At 39.3% G+C, this 23,731-nt stretch overlaps 1 protein-coding gene across 2 annotated transcripts in view; it reads right to left on the bottom strand.

Moving 5' to 3' along the window:
- TRIO (trio Rho guanine nucleotide exchange factor) overlaps nt 1-23,731 on the bottom strand; it is a 254,705-nt gene that overhangs the window by 149,108 nt on the left and 81,866 nt on the right. For both annotated transcript variants that reach the window (XM_075417109.1, XM_075417110.1), the window contains exons 7-9: nt 13,547-13,738; nt 10,037-10,168; nt 5,804-6,034 (exon numbers count right to left, since the gene is read on the bottom strand). In XM_075417109.1, coding sequence (XP_075273224.1) covers nt 5,804-6,034; nt 10,037-10,168; nt 13,547-13,738 — 555 coding nt within the window. The remainder of the gene's footprint in view (nt 1-5,803; nt 6,035-10,036; nt 10,169-13,546; nt 13,739-23,731) is intronic.

The raw sequence follows: 23,731 nt of genomic DNA, 5'->3' as shown, positions 1-23,731 counted from the left end.
CATTTGCTTCTTTCAAGGGAAAGTACTGATCAGAGAAGAGAGTGAGGAGCCAAACATAGCCTCAGTTATCTGTAAAGTTTATATTACCAATGCTTTTGACTAGTTTCAGGAGACTACTCTCCTTCTGTCATTATAAAAAGAGCTAAAAAGAGGCACATTTGGATGAGAGAATGAGACTGGACTCTGGAGACTACTAACAGTTATAAGCTAACAAATGAAATCAACAGCAAAATCTGTCCCAGAAAGCACAGGATGAAAAGCAGAAAGCAGCCCAGGGAGAATGATTCTTGCTCAAAATAATGCTCATAACTTCTCAAGAGAAGAAATTGTCACAGAAATTCAGTACACAGACCATGAAATACATCAGTCTACTAGAGAAACATTGCTGCATCTAAGTGAAATCAGTATTATTACAAGTTTTCTTAGTGCTCAGTCTTCTTACCTCAATTCTTAAAAAAAGTAAGGAATCCTTTATTTGGGATTTTCACAGCATGTAAAATCGGAGTCAAAGTTAAGGTATGCTTTTGCTCATCAGTGAGGGGTTTTGCATACCACTTTCACCAAAGGACAATAACATTAGCTGGTACTGATATTAGCCATTTAGCAATCTTAACTGATGCGTTTTCTTCCTCTTCCTGGGAGAGGTAAGAGTTACAGAAACCATCACACCAACTCACTAAGGACCCTCCTACTAATACTGAAAGCACACAGAATTCACTCTGGTAGCTCAGTAATACATAGGAGTTTAAGAGGCTCAATGCTATTCAGTGAAAGGGTGAATATTACGCTCCACTACAGCAAGTTGCTTTAACAATGCAGTTCAGCTATAACTGCAGTCTCAGCAGAGCCATCCTTATGCTCAATACAGGATCTAGAAACAGGCTTAATTTTCTAGCACCAATACTGAACATATGATAGAAGAAACTACTATGGAAAGATAGCTTAACCTTGACAAAATCATTGCTCATAGCTGTGAAATACGTGCTTAGTATATGCTGGTTACAGAAATAAACAATCTGATCATTTGCAGATTCAACGTGCTCATTTTCACCAGTCTTTCCCACATTATTATCCAGTCCTTACCCCCCATCCCTTTACCTGCTTTGCACACACTCACTTTTCTGATCTCCACCACTTACTTGGTGCTGACATGACATTCAGAAGGGGAAGATGGAAATCTCTGCTTTTCTAATCTTCGGATAGTTAAAAAGTGGAAACACTCTCTCCCAAAAAGAACCCTTTTACACTGGAACCGCCTCCAAAAGCCACAAGGGAATCACCCAGTGAAATCAGTATTATGTTGATGCTGAGCAAGTAGCAAGCATTCTTGGCCCGCCCTTCATCAGTCAAGGTTGAAACAAGTGACTGCTACAACAAAAACTTGGATGCAGTCTTTGAGGCCAGCAGATCAAGGAAGAAGCAGCAGCACATTTATCCAGCATGGACAGAGAAGACACTCAGGGTCAGTAAGACCTAATAAATGTATGTTTTTTTAAAAAAAACGAAACTACTACAAGTATCTTTTACTAATCTCTGACTTGCAAGCCATCAGGAGTGTTTTTCAGGCCCCAAAACTTTCACTGTATGAGTGTCAGCAGTATCACTCTATCAGAAACACTACATTTACATTCAATTTTGCCCTTCCATGGTCTAGCAGCACAAAACACCACGTTGTTATTGCAATTCTGCTTTATTGCTTCGTATCAGAATCGTCAGAGCCAGCTCCTTTCCTTAGCTGAAAGATTGGCTTATATTATACTTGGTAATAATATTATTACTTGGCACATATTATTACTTGGTAAGCTTGTTAATTCTTAAGCATAAATCTATACTTTTATTAGCATGCTTTACATTAGAACGACTATTTTCAAAAATTGAGCGCAACAGCCAATGACCTGACTTTTGAAGTTAAAATAAACACCCCCTTTTTTTCATGTTACTGCACAAACTAACCAGGAATTAGATCTCCTCATATGCTTCTGCTAAGGTAAAACTAAGAATTCCTTTCAGTTTAAAACTGTCATAGATTTTCACATTTGAAATTTCAGATTCGCTGTAGTTCACATCTACTATTTTTAATATTTCACATGCTACTTTCCTTATTACTTGCTCCAAGAAATTAGATGATGATTCTTGGTGTACACAGCCAGCACCACAACATTTATGCTGACTTGGAAAGCTCCACTAGAAACACTCTCCCAATACTGAACATTCAAGACAGAAGTAAAAAAACAACTAGTTTTCTAAGGTGGAAGTAACACAAAATGAAGTACCAGCTCAACACAGCCTGTTCCCTCTTGCAACTCAGCTCTGTCACGTACTTAACACTTCCATAAATGGATTTATTTCATTAATCCAGTGGAAAACTACACCAGCAGAGAGAAGAGGAGGAAATCATAGACTCATGCTGAAGGACAGTCATAGATTCACTGACAATGCACTTGGTCGCTTGCCACTCTGTGCAGTTCAACTATAAACAGTGGAAGAGAGCTGTTTGTTTTGACATAAAACACCCCCATTTCACTTTACTGACAATAATTTTAAAATGTTTTCATGCTAGTTTCTAAATCAGGCTAGATAATCTTAATTGAATTTTTTTAAGATTTGAACAAAGACTAAGAAGCACGAGAGAATGTGCAAATGAAAACTAAAGTTTTTTAGAAAGCTTCTTTAGAGCTCTACATAAACTATTCCGGAATTGTCTTAGACATAAAGTCAAACAATACCTCAAAACTGAGTAATTTCATGCACTGAATGGTGTCAATGATTATTCAATTGAAGTGCTAGAATTTCTCAGGCAAATAAGATGCTCTGGTAAGGTTGGGTTTTGTTTTGTAAGAAAAAAGAATCCTTATTACTCAAGATCATTTAAAGATCTTTCTTCCAATGTTTGCCTTTGAAGTAGTTTGAGATGCATATAAATATTCTTAATGATTCTGCAGTAGTCAGCCAATTCCAACTTGCCTACAAATAAACCATTTTTAATCAGACTTCATCTGAATTGGGCTCTATCATTATTTTCCCTGATGGATTTTCAAAGCTGAGGGAGCTACAATTTGCCAAAGCAAGGCTATTCCATGGAAATACCATTATGTGCTTCTCGTAATCTTTAAGGCATCTGCTTCTTGCTGTTAGATTGTCTGGTATGGATGTTGAATTATCATTGTCTTACAGCATGATCTGCCCTGAAACGCAAGTATGAAAAGTGGTATGATGAAAGGGAACACTAACCACAATTCACATTTCAACTCATAAGGCAGTGCCCAAAATACACCAGTATCTAAAAGTTAAGGTAAAGTAACGTAACAAAGAGCTATAATTCCACATGCAACATCTCAGAAGCCTCCAATGTGGATGTTAACAGCCATTACAGGGATAAACCAAAGCACAGTCCAGTCTCTGGCAGTGATAACTACCAGATATCGAGGGAAGGGCTTAGGAACATGGCAAGCACGGGATGCATCTCTTTACATAAGACCTAATTTGAAATCTAAAGTGGTTGATAAAGATGTGCACTAGCACCAACGACCGCAGCTTCAAATTGTCAAGAGGATATCTTGGTATCTTAACGCAAGATCTGCCTTGCAAAGCATACAGAGAAACCAGAGACATAAACAGGAAGAAAGAAATTCTCCAACCAGTAGCTAAGGCATAGGTACTGAATAATCAGCCTAGATGGATTAACCCTCTCGAGCCAACTGCTTCATACTGAAAACTTCTGACGCGCTCACAATCCACATGCATAACTTTGATAACACATTCTTGATGCTGGAAGTTATAAAAATAGGTACAGCTGTCTACTCTGTTGTTTTCAAACCTGTGATTACTTGATGTTAAATGCACCAGTTCCAAGGGCTGACAGGTTTCGTACAGAGAAGGAAAATCCAGCTTCTTGCTGAAGAACCTGGTGGTGACTATAATTCTTGAGTCCAATGAAGGGTTATTTGCCAACTTCAAAGAACAAAGCAGTCTCAGAACTAACTCCTCCACTCCAAGAGCCATGTCTTAGGAAGGAGCAGAAAATGAAAGTTTCCCACAAATGTTTCCCAAGATAATAAAGGCAAAGAGTAGGAACAGCACAGCAAGACTCTCTGTAGCATTTAATGAACACCTTCCCCCAGGAAACGAACTGCCTGCAGCCTGTCCTACAGGCCTGAAACCTGATGTATCTGACAAATCACCTCAGGAGATCACGTGGCCAAAGTAGGTCCTACCTGAACTGAATTCAAACTAGAGAAGAAAGTTCCAGGATCCAATCCACACTTGTTGGCACTAGGCTGCCACTGACAGGACCTAAATTTTTCCCCTGTGAGAAGAAAACTACTGTGGTAATTTCAGTTTCTGAAGATTCCTTATGAAGACTTTTAAGTTTAAGAGGTGATTCCTTTGTGGACTTTGCCTCATCAGTTTTGACAAGTGCCCTTCACTGACTACTCATGAAAGTACCAGCACTGAACCTTCCTGTAGTAATCTTGATGAAAAGCCTCTAGGATTTATACAACGGCATAACAGTGTTTTCAGTTTGCTTCTCTGTGCCCTTCCTGACCATTCATAACATTGACTCTCCTTTCTTTTACTTTTTTGTCAGCTAACATTTTTCATGCCTTTCTGCATCCTTTGTCACATCTGATTGTTGAGAATGCCTCTTTTCACATCAAAAATGAAATAATAAATTTTAAAATTTGACACTTAGCTTACTGCTTCAGTATTTTTTAAGTTGTTCTCTTTAACTCACATGAAGAGATAGGCACTGCATGTCAAAAATAGTTGAGCTAACAAGATTGCTCACTCTCCCCACCATCTGCCTAAATTATCTTGTTCAACTGCTGTAAATGATGGAAACCAGGTCATTTCACTCCCAACTGCCCACATCCAGTATCTTCCTGAAACAGGTAAGTACAAGAAGTTTGTCTTAAAGTGCAACTAATTTGGAAGCAACAAGGTTAGTTTAACCAGAATGTGTGACTGGCTATCTAAAAACCCTATTTGGAAGTTCCTGATTTGTGGACATTTTTACACTGAAATGAAAGAACATGATCAGCAAATACTGGCCATCTTAACAGCTCATCTTCATAAAAAAGTTAAGGGATAAATTATTAATGTCTCTTAATTGCAGCCTAAGGCAAACATTTCCTGTTTATTATAAATCTATCAATAAAGGAGTTCTTTATAGATTTACCTTTTTAAGCTAACATCATGTCAGAGATATTAATGCCTGTATTTAACTACTAATAATTGAAAAATGTCAGCTAATAACCATTAAAGAACAGCGTTATTGGCAAAAAGCAATCTTACCTCTTAATTTTTATACCTCTTCAGTATACTACTCTCAGGTTTTAAAGAAACCTGATCAAGTCAGTTAAGTATCACTGAGGATTTGAAAGTAAAAATTTGTTACAGAATAACACTGTTAATTTTTTGCATGTTAATCCTACAAGTCTGACACTTCAAGTCAAGAATTTTACCTAAAATGTGAATGCCATCTTCCAGCACAAACTCAGAATAGCCATCTACAATAGAAATCTTTTTCATCCTATCTGACAAAGTAAATAAAGAAGTAAATTTTAACAAAGAAAAAAACGAAGCAGAGCTAACTTACAAATATAATTTCTACCCGTAACAGCCAATAGCCTCTGATAACACACAGAACTTGGAATCAGTCAGTCAATCCCATGCAATTATTCAATTGCTGAATGAAAGAACACAGGGTTTAGCAATCAAAACCCACTTATCGATGCAACCAGCATCAAATCACAGGATGACAGAGTACAAAGGCACTCAGCCAGTATGAAATAAAACCTACCTGTTGAACATCCTGTTGAAAAACGCATAGCTGAAGCCGCTGGTGCAAGCGGACCTTTCGATGCTGCCAAATATTTTCCAGTTGGCGCTGGTGGTGCAGTACTTCATGGATGACATCCAAAACATGATGAACTGCTTTTGAGTAGTTGGCAGAAGCGGTGAGGGAATCAGAACTCCCAGGAGTCAAAGGTCTCTGAAGTTTGTCAAGCAGTGACTTTCCATCTTGGCTCACCTGACCACCAGAAAGGACGAAGAATTACTTGTCTTGCCAAAAGTCTGTTAGACTATTATTTCATTCCCCACCCCCTGTCCCATTTTAGATGTCTTTAAGAACTTGGGAAGCAATGATGGAGATCTTTTTATTCCAGGTATGATTACATGCAGATGTTATAGAAAAAAAAGTATATTCTCCTTCTATGCAAGACAGTTTTAAGAAGTAGCACTCTTTCTAAATAACAGCCTTTCGTTTTTTTTTATGAAGAGTACTTTTCCTTTAAAATTGCTTGGATTGTGGGTTTGTTGTTTTTTTTTTAACTGGTGAAGTCTAACTTAGAATAACTATTCTTTGGCTCTTTCTCTAGTTTACAAAACACCTAAAATTAAGCATTTGCCCAGAAATATCCTTCCAGGAGCATCTCTCTCTTTTCATTTGCTGTGAAGGTGGACAGGGAGGTTACTTTCTATAGGTTAATATCAATTTGATTAACACATTTAGACCAACAGATAAGAACTTAGGACCTGCTTTGTTCAGACACGATTTACAACTTCTAAATTATTACTGTTACTAGTAAGCCAAAGGCAAACTGTTGTTATGGCAAACTTAAAAGTGATGAAATCATGTAAAGCCTTTCCATGCAGCATAGAAAGACATTCTTTTCCAAAATGTGTTTAACTACTGATGCTGACAAGAAACTTCATGCATTTCTAATTGTTGTCTTCTCCGATTCAAACCACAGCAAAAATATTCACCCTTACCTTGCATGTTAGTTAGAAAGCAATAATCCTACCTCATCTGATCACTTTTAATGTTTAGCACTTCCCAAGGCTCTTGAAAACACTTTTCATTGCCATTTAACAATTCTGCCACTTTTAGCACTAAGCTCAGAGGACTGTTACAATTTGGTATTATTCAGCTATCTGTAAAGAACTTTTCTAATAGCTGACATCACAGGCAGGAAAAAATAATGCGAAGCCACAAAACTGGAGTGTAAACAATAGTCTGAATCCACCGAATCAACACCATCTCAGAAACAGAAAATTTGTCAAGGCCTTCCACCAGTGGTTATTTTCAACAATTTTCACTAAATTTAGGCACATTTAAAATTTGCTGTTCAGTAGTCAAATAGATCTGAATGGAAGCTGTTTTCTAATAATGAGTTTACAAGTTAGTTTATTTCTCAGATCCCATTTAAGCTCTTTCATTTCAGTAATAAGGATCTACAGAGAATGAAGCTCGTTTGAAAAAGTAGCTCCTATAAAGTCAAGTTGGGCGTAAAAAGAGTATAGTCCATAGTAGTAGTTATAATGATGATTTTTTTCTTTTCTGTATCCAAAGCAATTACCTAGTACAAGTTTTTCAAATATTTCAAGATAATGGACTTCAATTACCTATCCAGAGTCCATGAAATTGGGGGGGGGGGGGGGGGGGGAATAATTAAATGTGCCGTCCCCTTGATCTGATTAGTTTATTAGTTTTATGAACAAATGACCGTGCACATTTCCTTTTTGGAGTTAACACAGTAAAGCTTTCTGTCTTCCAAATGCATGACTAACCTAAGATTTCAGTGAGATATTTAACTTCATTTATATATATAACTTCATTTAAGGCCCAGCTATTGGATTTTCAAGCACACCAGTTATCTAAGCTTGTAAGCTACTAAGTTATTTATCTAGTAATATACAGTAATTATCCTCAGTAAAATCAGACTGTCTAGTCTTAAAAGCCTTTACTCTCTTAAATTAGTCTTCTACTTTGCAACCAAGTCATGTTGTCAAGACATTGTAATCTAAAATGAATGACAAAGTGTTGTAATTTCCACAGTGTTCCTCTCTCTCTCTCCCCTCACTGTTCATTCATCACAAAATGAAAGGAGCTCCGTGCTGTAAGAGAAATGAAGTCATACATCTAATAACGATAAGCAATAGTTCTGTAATATCTTCACACAGAAAGACAACTCCATCAATCTTCGAAAAGGAATGTGTGTTTAAATAAGGCAAAATAAAATCTTCTGTCCAGAGGAAGAATGTGCCTTGTACATAGACATACAACTCTTATTTCTGCACCAGTTCTGGCAGCTAAAGACAAAGCTATTGCTTTACTAGATGGGGATAATGACCTGAAATCAGAAGAAAGGCACCTAATTTTTTTTTTATTTTTAAGCAGTATCAATGAAGATTTTGTTAAAATCTCAAGCGATGACGGTCAAAAGGTACAGCTTTTAAATCCTAAATAAATTTTCAAGGCATTTGCCAGAGCAATCCTATAATCTACTCATGTAATTTATTTTCATTATGGACCACCAGGAAGCAAACAGTATTTAACACGGCAATCCACAGTACTTATTCACACTTAACAGCAGGCTTTAATTCAGTCACATCCCCGATGAGAAAAAACACAGAAAAAACAATTCAAAACAAAACAAACAAAAAAATCCCACTATTATAACTTCAATGCTTTATAATCGTTATTCTAGACAGCCCTAGCCCTCTTATTCCTTGCTGCACTCTCATGGAGCACGCAGCCCAGATTGCCTCTCTTCACATAAATCGACAACCAACCTGCTACGTCTCTATCCCTTGTTTTACAAAGGGATCCTCCCAGTGAAGAGAGGTTATAATGCAGAAAAGAACCTCGCTACACAATATGCTCTCAAGAATGAGTTAAAACAGGTATGTGTAGTAAGACCACAAGTCTTATCACCAAAGGTGTCCTTCAGTCCGTCATTAGATGAGCTGGCACAGCAAGGTGGCACAGATCAGCAACAGGGATATGAGTGTGTATTTTACACAAAAGAACAACAACTCATGTGAACTCTGGACATCTGACTCACGGTAATAAAGTTTATGCACGGGTCCTAAGATGGCAGGTATTCAAAAAACCCAGTTTTGATATTCTAACAATGGGACTGATGATCAGCACTGATCTTACCCTCCTTTACTGCTAAATGAAATGTGACCAGACTTCCGATTCAGCTGCCCACAATAGAGCTGGCTCATCAGAAAGTAGTTTTATCTTTAATGTAATGTATAAATCACTACCACTAATTCAGTTGCACATGACTTCCTTTTAAAAAAAGGTGCAAACTGTGGCCTAAGCTATCCCGTGTCCACTGATCATTTTTTATCATGATTTAATCAAATGCATAATTTTATGCAATTTTCATGAGAACAGAAACGATTTTATTTAATCCAGAATAACATTAGTCTAATTTAACAGCAGAAATAGTTTTGCCCTGTGATGAGAACAACCCTGGAAAAAGAAAGCAAAAAAAGCTCAATAGGAAATACAGAAAATATCTGTTAGCTAGATAAGTATTGACTTCGTTATTGATCTCTCACTTCAGCTAACTGAAGCACATGAGGGAACTTAAAATTTGAAGAGAAACAATAGATACTTTTGTCATCGCTTTCTAGGCCACCTTCAGAATAAGCATTTTATCTTAAGTTGTAAATACAGCTAGCAGAAATACTGAGAAATAATATTACTTCACGTGTGTGCAGAATCCAAGATTAGAGCAGCAGCACAGGATATGCTAACCTTACTAATGGTGACTACGTAGGCATGCTGGCTCATTCAAGTGTCTTTGAGGTTGGCAGAACCAAGAACAGAACTTTCGGCTTGTCAAGTGACACACTTTGATGACTCAGCCTTTTTTGTGAGGCAATTTCAAAGATGGATTTTCAAAACACACTTCAAGCAATCCATTCCAACAGAGTACTTTCCCAAGGAATACCCAGCTAGCTTCCCTTCAAGTGTTTAAATGATAGTATCATAATGCTATTAAAAGGTATCAATATGCAAATGTAAATGAGAACATACTTAGTACACTGCATGGGTTGTTTGCACCACACATACTCTCATCTTGCCTTTTAAATTTCTTTCAGAAGATTAAGAGGAAGACTTAAAACTTAACTTTTGAACACCAGAGGCAAAGTCCAGTATATTAAATTAAAACAGAAGCCTGGTACTTGAGTTATCAAGTCAGCAGCCTAAGGAAACAAACAAGACACTTACCTCAGAGTAAGCCAAGGTAATATGCTCATATATCCCTTGATGATGATGGATAGCATCTTCTAAATCTTGCAGTTCTGAGGGAAGCTCCACCTCACCACAGGCTTTACACCATGAGTCCACGTTGCTCATGTACTGCAATAGAGAAAAAAACATTCTGCTTAATTTGGGGTTCTATCAATAAGTGCGCACATACTGGTAATATACAAAAAGACTGGCATTCGTGTGACAGCCACTGAAAAGACTTTTTTGAAAGGAAAAATGTTTAATGTATTTCTCTCTGAACTGACCAAAATGAAGTTTATAGCAGCATACAAACAAATATTCAAGTCTGACTATACTTGTGCTTTTAGTTATATGGAACTCTGAGCTGTTCACAGACAGGCAGGCTTAGCTGTATGTTGGCAGCATTCAGAACCAATTAAACTGTTGGCAATACTGATGCTTCAAGTTTACTCTTGCTCCTTTTCTTGACTTTGCAGCTAAGATGACGTTTACCCTGCACCTACCACTTCAGATGCATGAAAGCCAGTTAAGGTCGTGGCTACACAAAGAGATAAAACATGCTACAATTTTCAAGTCCAGAACCTCAGCTCTTACCCACGAACTCCCAGTGCAGATACTCATGGTATCATGAGGTACCACCTCACCTTTTTTAAATCTTCAGAGAAAACCAAGTTACTCTGCACGTGTGTGCACATGCACACAAACACACACAAAAACTTAATGGTGAACTGGTCACTGAAACACTCCATGGTTGTCTTTTGCTGGAAAGAGATCTTCAAGGAGGCAAAGCAGTCTTAAAGCACTGCAAATTCACACTTCAGTCCCCAAAGCACTAACTGCTGCACACAGAGAAGCACTAAATCCATTTGGCAAGGTACTACAGCAGCAAGCATGTAAGGGCTTTACAACTTAAGCAGGGGTCTCTTAGGACTAACACTGAACTTTGAACACACAGCTATGTCAGCATGGCTGCTCAAGTCAAGCCTTTCAGCGGAAATTGAGGATACTGCAACAGAATCTCTTCTGCAGACAATTAAAGTTCTCTCTAAAGTTTAAGCTGTCTTGACAGACAAGAAACTAGCACCATAGCCAGTCTGCACAGCAGAAATTCTGTCAACTTATTTTTGACAGCTAGGGGGCATGAATTTTAAACCCTTGTTATGCTAGGAAAGGAAGAGGAGGAAAGAATCTGTTTTTCTAGGAGTTTTCATAGCTCTTAAACTTTGTACAGCCAATCATGTGTGTATCTGTAAACTAAACTTGTCCTCTATTCATGTCAAGTTCAAGTCTCAAAAGTTTTAAGAGACCAAGCCATTTCTCTCATCGTACATATCTTAATTCCTGGAGCACATGTAGTCTTGTGAGAAAAAAGTAATCCATAGACAATTTCAGGTACTCCATTATTGTTTGAAAGCTGGGAGGAAGGGTGATAGAGTACTTAATTCCAAGATACTTATTAATCCTCATTTCATCAAGCAACAGTCTTAAAAATCTCTACCGTTAAACACCGAACATTAAAAGCAGCTCCATGTGGGCCCACAGAGCTACACCTCTTGCACCAGTCGGCAGGCATTGATAGCTGGGTGCAGCCTTCACTGTGTCTGGCAGTAGTAGGCAGTGACAGTTACCTGTCACTTGCAAGAGAACACATGTATTCAAGAAGGATGTGTTATTTCTTTAGCTGCTTATTTTCTAATCATCTTTTTATGTAGGTCAAGCATCACCAGTCTCTAAAGTGGTCATTCCTCTCACTCCAAACCCTCTTTCCTTGAACTCACTCTCCACTGTTAATGAAACAGCTCATATATCAGAGCCAGGTATCTTACAAAGCAACTACGATAATCCATCACAGTTAATCATAAAATGAAAACTGCAGAAGGAGCAATTAAAGAGTAAGTAAATTAATCCCAGCAGATGCTGCACTATTTTCTCTCATTCTTTTCTTTCCTCCTATTTACACTTACATTTAGTGCTGAAGAAGGTAACACCAACCCTCACCACAGTTGCCCAGCACACACACACAAAATTTACTCCTCTGACTTCAGATGAACATCATTTTCTTATGCAAAAGGACAGCATTTGACTCAGGGTATACCTATCTGTGCCTGTCTCACCACCTCTCTCCTATGCATATGGCTGAGAGTGCTAAATGTAAACCTGAATAACCCAAGTGCTTAGAAAAGTATCAATACTGATAAGGTACCACACTGTGTCTATCAACTGCTTCAAGCTGGTTGGTGACTTTTGTATCAGAAAACAATTCCTTCATCTCCTTTTTATTTGGCTTTCCCATAAAACCTGCTAAAAATACTTATAATTGTGGCATCAGTTTGTACACTTTACCTTACTCAGTCTAAGGACAGTTAAACCAATGTCACCACTAACATAATGAAAAGCAATGTGTATTTGCATCTTAATGTGTCCACATTTCTAATTTCTGGACATTTATGAAGTTGAATATTTGCATAGTAGAAATCAGGAAAAAAAAAAAAAAATCTTAAAATAAGGTGTGCTGCCTCTCTCTATTTCTGCAGTTATCAGTTCCCAAGTGGTTCCTTCCTTTATTCCAAAATGAAGTTATATCAGACATGAGACCTTTTCTTGAATCCAATTTAGCAAGACAAATGGAAAGAAAAGTATCTACAGCAGCCATACAGCACACGAGAGCTTCAGTGAGCCATAATCACCCAAGAACCTCTGCTTTCCAAATTCACCAGAGATATACAGAGCAGACAGTTTATAATATCAGTGGGTGACTCAACAGTATGCACATGGCAACTCCTTCAGAACTGAATTCCCTTGAGGGGAAAACATGCTTTCACCATCAAGATTATTAACTCGAGGATATTTATTCCTACTTCCCCTACATATACCTCTTCTCTGGCAGTTACACATGGTTAATGACTCAATTAAAATAATTGGTATAGGCCGAAAGCTAAAATTTTTGTTTAACACAGGAGGAAACTCTTATGGGATACTAAGCAAACATCTCCCACCACAATTTCAGATTCAGAAGATAACTTCTCAACTTTCATGCCAGTTCAACTTAACTTTCTATAAGCAATTACTGTGAGTTAAATTTTGATACTCATGGATTGCTTGGGGTGGAGTGGTGTGGACAATAGACCAAGTGATGATTTCTTGATGTAGCAAAGGCATTATATCAATATTGACGATACTAAATTTTTTCCTTTCTTTTGACTTAAAAGCTTCATATAGTTAAGCATTTATGTCCACTTCATTTTGATTCATATATCTAATTTGGCTATGTTTTATCTTGCATTGATATGGACAAGGCATTTTGTGGAGAATATAAGCGCAGTGGGCTGTTCTGAGGAGAAAAAGTTTTTGTGTGAGTATCAGCTGAAACGGGCAGAAATGAACACTCTAGCTTTCCTACCGACCTTTTCAATCACACTCTTGTACTTCTGTCTAAATCAAAAGCAAACAGTGCAACTCATGATTCCAGCAGGGAAACTTTTGTTGGCGCCCTCCCCGTTCACTAACCTGTTCAGCTTTCTGATGGAAGATGGAGGACATATCCAGCAACGTGCTACGTTCATCCAGGGCTGCAGCAAACGCCTTCCATTCTTGCTCCAACTGACTGGCAATCTGTTTAATTTGCTGTGAAGCATAATGGCCAGACTCGACCAGGCGATTCGCTACTGACATGATGCGGTTTATGTTTACATACACATTCTATGGAGAAGGAGGGAAAAATTAGTGGAAGTTAGCAGACCACTTAAATACAGATGTATACTTCTGTAAAATTCTTCTTGATTACAGTACTGCTTAATAGACTGGTTTTATTTGCCAAGTTTGTGCACACCTAACTTTGGAATCTAGACATATAATGTAACAGTCTATCTGTATTACTGACAACGGAGAGGGACAACTTGAAAGGACCAGAGAGTCTCAAGCCAACGTTAATGGTCAGCTTAAATAAAATCATACCATTTGAAGGCCCATTGTTACAAAGAAGAGGAAAAGCTAACCATATTTCGCAGCAGCCTCAATATGAATGTTTACAAACGTTCAAGTCAACAAGACATTCAGACACACACAATATAGGAAAATCAAAGTACAATTAGCAAGCACTTGATCTATCCAGGGTATGCATGTGTGCAACATCACTCTACAAATCTTTACATCAACTTCTGAAAGTATTTCTACTTTTCATACAGAACTCTGAGTTCTAAGTTCAACAGTTTTAGATTTTATTTTCCTGTCACTATACTGCCTCAAAGCTAGCACTGAAAACTAGACAAATAAGGTCAAAGATCAGAAGAGTACTCTAGCATACTGACATTACTCAGTGATGGCTCTTGGGTCACTAACTTTCTTGCCTTTTAGTTCACATACCCGTTTCGGCCTAAAGTGTCTAAAATTTGTTCCTTTTCTGATTTCTGAATGAGCAAACAAGATTTTTCAAAGGATGCAATCAAAAGTTTCTGATTCTTGCAAAGCCAGAAACAAGAACAACTTCACCAAAAGGTTTTCAAGTAGCTCTTCCACAGCTACGTTTATATAATGCTGAGTTACTTCTTTCAACTGGGCTGACTCTCATACATCTAGAATGAAGCTCTTGGAATCACAGGATTCTTGAGGTTGGAGATCATCCATTCCAAACCCCTGCTCAAAGCAGGTTCAATTAGAACAGGTTGCTCAGGGTCACGTCCCAGTGGGGTTTTGAGAATCTCTAAGGATGGAGAGACCACAATCTCTCTGGGCAACCTGTTCCAGTGTTTCTGATGTTTAAATGGAATTTCTCATATTTCAGCTTGTGCCCATTGCCTATTGTTCCATTACTGGATACCATGGAGAAAAGCCTGGTTCTGTATTCTTTACTACCTCCCATCAGACACTTAGACTTTTATACATGCAAGATCCCTCCTAAGGGTTCCTTTACCCAGGGTAACCAATCCCAGCTCTCTCTGCCTCTCCTTGTACAACACAAGCATGCCACACAGGCACTTCAGAGAAGAACTTGGTCATGGTGACTTCCCAGAAAGGGAATGAGAGCTTTCCACATAATGCTGTCCTGTAGGCACATCCCAATTTCTGTGTGTATACCTGGAGCAACCCCAGTTCAGCCGTTTTGTTGACTGTAGCATCCTTTTTGCTCACCCATTGCTTGCCAACCCAGTCCACCACTTGTCACTTGATTGTTGGTCCTCTTCTCTCTCTCCTATCATTCTTACCCTAAAGCTCTTCTTATCAGCTTGTCTGGCCTGCTGGCAAAGATACTTTTGCCCCACTTAACTGAATAGCAATCCTTGATCCTCAGAGAGTCCCACGGTTGCAGAAACCAAAACACTGTTGCCAAAATCAGGTGTGTAAACAGCTGTTGACCTGCAGGATCCATCTACCCACTCACCAGCAGGCTTGAGAAGAAAACCACCTGGGTTCCTGTGCCCTTGACCATTGTCTCTGGAGCCAGCAGCAAGCTTCCACAGAGAACGATTCAGGCTGGCAGACGGGAGTCTCTGATCCTTGCAGAAGGGACTCTCCCATTACTATCACTTGCATCTTCCTTTTGGCATTCTGTGTGGCTCAGACTCAGATGGCACAAATGCTTTATTTAACAGCTCCCAGCTCTTCATCAGCCATGAGGTCGGTGAACCTACTCTGTAGCTGCAAATCTTCAGGTGGAGCAGAAACCTTCCTCCTAGTGCCAGAAGCCACTGTCTTCCAACCTTCTTCATCATGGGAGTCTCCACTCCCCAAACATACAGGCACAGACTCTGCCTGACCCTCCTCCCTTCAGTGCAGTTGGTAGTTTAGGCTCTTGAAGCTGCAGAGTGTTGGAAATGATCCGGTCAATCTCTTTCTCATTATCTCTGAGATGCTGTGCAGACTGCTGGCCTCCTCCTGCAGCTCCTTTACTTGGTGACACAGATCCTCAACAACTGCACACCTCCTGTGGGCAAGGAAACCATCTCATGCTGCCCCAGCCTTGGTAAGAGGCCACAAGCATTCCCTGCAGCCCCAGACCTGCAGAGCTGCGTCCTCCTTCTGGAGCTCCCTCACAGTTGAGGCTTCTGGTGTTACAGAGATCGTCCAGCAGTAGCCGGGGATTGCGCCGTGGGGTGCATCACCCCCATTGCCAAGGACACGGATGCTGTTCTAAGCAGAGCTGCTGGCCCTTTCTGCAGGAACTGCAGCACAAACCGCTGCATCCATTGGCTACTTCTGTTAGGTGCACTCATTCTCACATATATATCAAAAACTTACATGTGGGGCCAAACTGCTAACCACTATCACACAGAACAGTTGGGAACAAAACAACAAATGCTGTTAAAATCTCAACATTCTGCAGCAAAATATTTTTCCCTCTTGTCCACACAGTGCTTTCTGGAACGTCAGGATGCAGGAAATGCCACGGAGCAGTTAGCTACCTGCTCAGCAGCAGTATCGCAACCTTCCCCGATAAAGGGTTGAGGAACTGAGTCCAGGTGGGACAGAACCGACTGCAACAAGCCTCAGCAAAGGCCACAGATCAACAAGTAACAGAAGGACAAAACCTGAAATTGCTGGAAAACTGTGTGGTTATACTACTCTAGAGAGATGTGACTGGCAGCCTGTGTCAAAATCTGACTATACCCTTGCCAGTAAGAGCGGTCAGGAGAGAACGCTGGCACATGGACACCAAACGCTGTGCAGATGCTGAGCATCTGAGGTGGAACCATTACCTGTTGGCATCAAGCCACTGCCCAGAGCCTGACACTAACTGGCCAGAGCAAGTGTTGCAGTTCCTCCAGGATTCACTGTGCTGACTCACCTGAATGCTAATTGGCACAGGTCTCTATTAATTCTAACTGTAAGCACGTATGCAAGCAGGAGCATACCTCACAGCCTACACCTTAGCTGGTCCACTTAAATTGAGCACAGCAGCATCATGTTGGCTCTCTTTCCTTTCTGCACAATACTATCTTCTCATTTTTTAGGTTATCCCACACATCTACGCTCTGCTCTTAAGCACAGCCAAACAACTGGAAGAGAACAGAACTGCTATTTCCAACAAATTTTAAGACTAGAGAGCATTTAGGCCTGTTAAAGTGTATGTTGCATAAACACAAGACTGCTAAATTAATCTAGAAAGGCATTACATTGTCATTACAGTGGTGTGAAAAAAGCCAAGTGTCAAAAGAGAAAAGAATAAAAGCTATATGAGATTGCCATTTGAACTGTTTGTGTATCACAATAAAGGAATTTTGGAAATTCTGGAACATCAGTTAGATATGAAGGAAGGGCACCATAAATATGAATTTAAACAAATAACAACTGAGCTCTGGTTAAAATGCATTCATTTTCCCATGGCGATCTGGCTCCACAAGTGTGGAAGAATACCTTCTGTAGTCGTATATGAGTATCAATTAATCTGCTGACAGTTGAACACTTTCCAAGCTATGTATACTACATTCCTCAAAAAAAAAAAAATCTTATAATAATCTCAATGTTTTTTTTCCCCACTCTCCACTGTCATATCCCTCACTACCTGATATATCTATGAAAGGTTTAAGTCTCAACATTTTAGAATGCAATGACCCAAGAGAGACAGATTTAGCTAAGGGGGACAAAGAATCTCAAATAGCAACTCACTACAGTTGGACTGTTTTTAAGTGATCCTTGAAGGTTAACAAATTTTGTTCACTTTTCTAAAAGGACAGGCAGGTCCACTGTCATTATTATATGACAAATGCATATTTCGTACACTGCTTGAGAAGCACTGTTTCCAGTAAGCTGGTGCTCATTCCCCAGGAACTGACCTCTTATTCATTGCATGGATTTACACCCTCATTTTAGTTAAAGAAGCAACACCTATCAGGTAGTAACTATTAAAGATTTAGTCAGCCATCTCATTTACATCCCATGAATCCACATGAAACATCTGCAGCTTCTAAATGTGTATCAACTGTCTAAAGAGTGAAAGGCTAAAGTGATACTGCATTTCTTTCATTGTGTTACACATGACGATTGTAACAAAACTAAAGAGGGAGCAATTCAAGTTACTGCAATACAGTACATACAGTAAGTACATGAATGTACTTAGTACGACTATTTTCTCTCACAATGCCCTTTAGCCAGAAGCTGAAAAGACACCTTGCAATATCTGGAAAGCTCCTCATTGTAGAATTATTCCCTTCAGGGAGTGTACATATTAAAAAGTATTGCTCAGCAAGGCAACACAGATTCGTAGTCTAACACAAGCTGTAGTGCACTGTGTCATTCTTTGGTGTATGCCTGAAAGGCAAGTACACAGGGGAAAACATAGGTGACAGCCTGCCAGCTTAACTGAACTTCTGTCACACTCTATACAAAACAGAACTGGCAGACGCCCTGAAGGTTCTATTTTATTTCCTGATTATCCCAGATCCATTTAGAAAACGTTTGTTTAGCTCTAAGATTTCAAACAGTAGTTCTCAGACACAGAGACTATTAAGCATTCAGTGTTAAAAACAATCAACCCAGTAACATGGTCCATAAGCATCACAACTGGCACCTCTATACAGACTGTAGTGAGTTTCAATTATTTGTCTGTGATAACAATATTTCAGCAATGGAATTTCCAAATTACCTGCCACTTCACCCACAAACAGCCACCAAGACAAGGTGTAGCATTAATGTATGAAATAATATCTGCTTTAAGGATTTAAATGTTTTCTATCTCTTCTATTCTTGCTCTTGCAGCAACGGTAAAACCCTGAGTTTGGGAATCCAAACTTAAAAGGTGAGGGCTGCAGAACAACTAAAAGGTATCACCTGATCTCTTCCCTGGAAAAAAAAAAAAATAAACTCAGTGACATCCAGACTACAATTCAGGAAAGTGTTTAATCTGTTCTTGGACTACAAGGATCTTCAAAATACTCTCAGTAAGTATGTAACCATTGCTGTCAGCACTGAAATGAGCGAAATGTAACTTCACTCTAACTTTCTTCAAATTTATCATCTCTCTCGCCTACATTTTTCATGGTGGACCTGGGGAATCTTACTGCAAGGCTATATAGTCCAACACCAACACCATCTTCTTTCCTCTTTCCTCTCTTACTGTTCATTTACCTTCACTTTCTCATAGTAAATGCCCATGGCTTCAACTTCTCCCTACAGCCACGTCTTTTTCATCTGGATGTTACCCATTACTGCATCAAGTACAGGGCTCTAAGCTGGACCTAGTTCTCTAGTAGGACCAACCAAATTAGAGCAATTTCTTTACAAATCTTAAGTTCAGCACCATCAATAAGTATCAAGAGTGAAATAAGATTTCCTTCTTTGTAGTAACACCACTGTATATTCCTTTAATTTGTGATCCACTGACTTGAACACACTTGTTGCTGTATTAACACCTAAACAGCTGATTACTTTTTAAAATCTGTTTATTCGCTTCTTACTTCTTAAGAGTTGCACATCTAGCCTATTCTATTTCATCTTGTTGACTTCAGAGTACTCCTCCTCGGAAGCTGGAAAGAGCCTGAACTCATTTTGCCTTTTCAGTCTCTTCTCAGGTTGGTGGCATCCAGACACTGTGTTTAAGCATTAATTGCTCTGGCACCAGAAAGAATCCCTTACGGCTGTGCACTCAAAAGACATCCTCCCAGTCTGACCAGGATCCACAGCTGTACGTTCCTTGAACTTCAAGAACATGAGAAATCCATGGTTTGCTTAAACTATGGTTATTCAGAACTACTAAGAACTTGAGTAAGTTTTACGCATTCTACTGCCCCATGCCTATTTTGAGTCTTTGTCTTGTCGGTCAGGGACACTAGATTGGGTGGACAGTTGAAAGATTTTACCATTTAACCTTTATTTATTTATTTTTACTGAAAGCCCTGCCTGAACAACATATTTGTTTAAAAATCAAACCAAACAAAAACAAAACTCTGAAAACCACAAAACAGACATGTCTCCCCCAAGACACAAGAGCTAACTTACTACCATTCACCATTCTGCATAAAATCTTATGTGAAAAATCTGCATTTCAAACCAATCTGAGAAAGAATGCACAATTCACAGCTTGTAGTTTTGCTCTGACTTGCTGAAGTCTCAGAGGACCCAGGGCAGTCTAGAATTGTGCTTAAATCTCTCTCAAGTGACCACTCTGTATGGTTACAAAAATATATACTTAAAATAAAAATAATCTCCAGAGTGAAATACATCAGTAGTACAAAGGAAGCAAAAAAGTCACACTAGCTGTCAGCTAAACTGATTTTACCTCACCTGACCTTCTTAATGTTTTCATTTGTACCAGGTCCCTGCGGCCGGATTTGAGCATGCCAAGCAAGTCGTCTCTGTAACTTTTAACTCTGTAAAGCCAGTGAGATTCAAGCGTTGTGTTCACACTTTTACTTTAAGCTCCCAAAACTCTCACTAGTGGTCATCTCTGACATAAATTATTTGATTACTACCTTGATAAAGTGGTCTAGTACATGCAAACAGCCTGTTCCAAGAACATTATTCATCAACTTAGCAATATGCTTACAACTGACACAGGACTTTCCAGATAATGGCCAATAAACATAGCTTCTACTGATGACACTATCAACCCCGAGACAAGAAGCAGTCATAGCAGGCCCTTTACTAGTAGCCAGGGCCAGCTTTCTCCAAGGAAAGTTTCGTTTTGTCTGCATCACTTCCCAATCATTTTGACCCTCACCTGTGCAGTGAGGGGCACAGTTAAGCCGTGAGAAGTGAAGCACTGATTTAGTTACCCAGAGGAACTTCAATCTGAAACTGAGTATTGCTTAACACAAATACATCTCAGGACTTGACAACAGCAATCTACTGTTCCTGAAAGCAGGCCTTTTAAATGGTACTGAAAAACCATCCTCATCTTTAGAGAGGAGAATCATTGGGATTTTATTTTTCCCCACAGTTAGGGAACATGGTATCTAGTTGCCCTATAAAGACACATCCTTGACATTTATCAGTGCACAGCCTCTGGAATTCAGTAATAGTAGGTCACATACCTACAGCTGCACACGTGAACCATCTTCCAGAGAGCAGCCTTTCCAGCCACATCAACCTGTGTGTTAAGCAATGGTAACCACATGTATGTCCATCTTCAATGCACATCACTGCACCTACCCAGCTTTTCTCTAGGGCAGTTTCATTGCAATGAGAACAAGTCTGTATATTAAGCTTAAGATTTTCACAAATTTATTCCTGTTACCTTGAAGTGTAACCACATGAGTCTATCACATACCGAATACACAAGATTCCTAGACATATCGCTTAGTAATGAAACTGCTTAAAGTACAGTAAAAACTCCTCCCCTAGAGTATTCTTCACCTTTTTGTTTTATAACATTTGATTTGCACTTCCAACTACTATGTGCTGTAATACTGAAAATCAGATTCTAAAAATGGCAGAAAGCCATCACAAGGAAAAAAAAAAAAAAATCAGCAAATCCTCTTTGTGTTTGATGTAACCAACTCCTGTTCATGACAGGAACTAAGAAGCTTTCAGAATGGTTTACATCCAGGTGGCTCATTTCAGACTGGAAAACCAGATTAAAGTTTTGGCATGTCACCCACAGGCCGTCACTCTTTGTCACCCAAGTTTGGCATAAGCAGCTGCAGAATTTGCCCTCCTGCACCTCTCGGAAAGCCAAGCTGTTACTTGGGAAGGAAGGGGAGATGGGAGAGCCAGCTATTGACAGAGGGCAGCACCTGCTGTGAAGAGAGCACGTGTCCTGTGGCAACCACAATGCGCTGGGAAGAGCAGCTGCAACATCAGTTATCAGGGTTAAGCTGTGAGCAACTGCAAGAGGTTGCATTTAGCTGCTTAGGCAGCATTTATCCTTTGAACAGCCCTTCCCCGCCTAAAGTGAGCCTAAGGAAACTACCTGGAAAGAAAGATCTATTAACGCTCAATTAGGGCCACAATTAAAAGCCTTCAAAACATCCTGCATATAATAAACCTAATACATAGTTGCCACTCTTCCTTCCTCTAGCCCATCCCATTGAATACATTTACATGGTTGTAGATGGGCTGAAAGTTAAATTTCACCTCTAGTGTTAGAGCATTCACCTAAGAGATCTTCAATCAGCTGTGATTACTGAAGACTTACACTGACAGGAACAGTGAACAAACAGTAACTTGTGAAGCACAGAGTGTATATGAAGACTGGTCAGGGAACAGCTGAACATGCTTGCAGGAGTTAAAATTGCCTGACATTTTTCCACTTAAAAGCTAATGAAAAATAAGGCCTGCCAAAATTCAATCAGCTCACATCTTTTTTTTTATGTCACATTCAGTTTAATCTTTCCCCTTAATCTACATCTCAGGCTTTTGCCATTTAACCAAATAAAATCCAGAAAATCTGAATGCTGCTTAAATCAAAACCAGGGACTGACCGTTTTGAACTTTCCTATTCTGTGCCAAAAAAACATTTTTGGGGGGGCTATACTACAGAAACACACTGAAAAACTGGAGCTTGTTTTTCCCCCTCTTGAATATCTGGACTGTTTAATTTGCCCCAAATTTAAGGTGCTCCTTGCGTGCTTCAAGAAATTGTACAGGCTGAGAAAAAGTCCTGGGTAATTAATGCATTTGACTCCTACAGGCAAACAGAGATTAACAGCAAACGAGTAACAGCCAAAACAGAGCAGGAGGGATTATGCTACATCACACAAGTGCTTCCTACTGTTGATAGCATCTGAACAGTGACTAACACCAGGACAGACTGTAAAAAGAAGAAATTAACCTTTAGAGTACAAGCCCAAGAACTGCCTGAAAGGCCATCCAAAATTACTAAGTTCCAAAAATCATCTGAAGTTAATGATACCCACTGTCCTTCCTTCTGTAAGTTTCTTTCTGCTCTACATCACACACAGAGCAGTGAGCAACAACAAGGTACTCCATAAATGAGCAATTCCTCGTGCCTATGGAGTGAATCTATACCTTCCAAACCTAATGGTCAAAGTTACATCCATATATCATGTTACATGACTTCATTACAATGTTCTGCAGCATTTGCTTTACTGAATTCAAAAAGTTCATACTGATTTTTTTTTTTAAACTCTTGCAAACATACCCGAGTTGCAAAAGAAGGAAACACACCTTCTTTACTCATGTGTTCTAATCCCTTAACTCTAGCTTTACCATACGGAAGAGCTGCTTTACTAGTCCTTCCATTATTTCAGCAAGATGCATAACCTAGGTAAGTTTACTTTGCCACATTCTCCTTCCACAATTAGTAGTCCTGTCCTACAAAAACACCCTCTTGGAAGAGTTCATTGTTTTGACCATACTTTAATTCAATTCCCATCCTTGGGCTGCCAACGATGCTAATTTCTAACAAGACTGGTAGTGTTCTTCCTTCATTGAGATGACAGACAAGGACTGGATTTAGGCCCAGACTCCTAAAGTTATTTAAACACCTCCAATCCTCCTCGTGAAAAGGACCTAAAATGTACTCGAGAATTTAGTCACCATGTCCAAACAGGAACTCATGAAACTGAAAATAAGGAGCTTCCACTGACTGCTAGTTAAACTTCAAATTTTTAATTGCAGCTTACTGACAGTTCATCCTAAGATCATATTTAACAAAAAAATTGTTTTAGTTCCATTCTACTGTGCCAGAAATGAGAAGTGTGTCGTCTTCGAAATATGGAAAACCACTGCACCAGGCTCAGCTGTTGCTCACCACTTCTCAGAACTTTTTCTCTGAGTTGCAATCTATTCAGGGGATCC

The sequence above is a fragment of the Opisthocomus hoazin genome, chromosome 3, assembly GCF_030867145.1.
Source record: "Opisthocomus hoazin isolate bOpiHoa1 chromosome 3, bOpiHoa1.hap1, whole genome shotgun sequence".
Classification (NCBI taxonomy): Eukaryota; Metazoa; Chordata; class Aves; order Opisthocomiformes; family Opisthocomidae; genus Opisthocomus; species Opisthocomus hoazin.
Note: the sequence above shows the minus strand (reverse complement) of the source record. Positions and strands in the feature narration are given on the sequence as shown.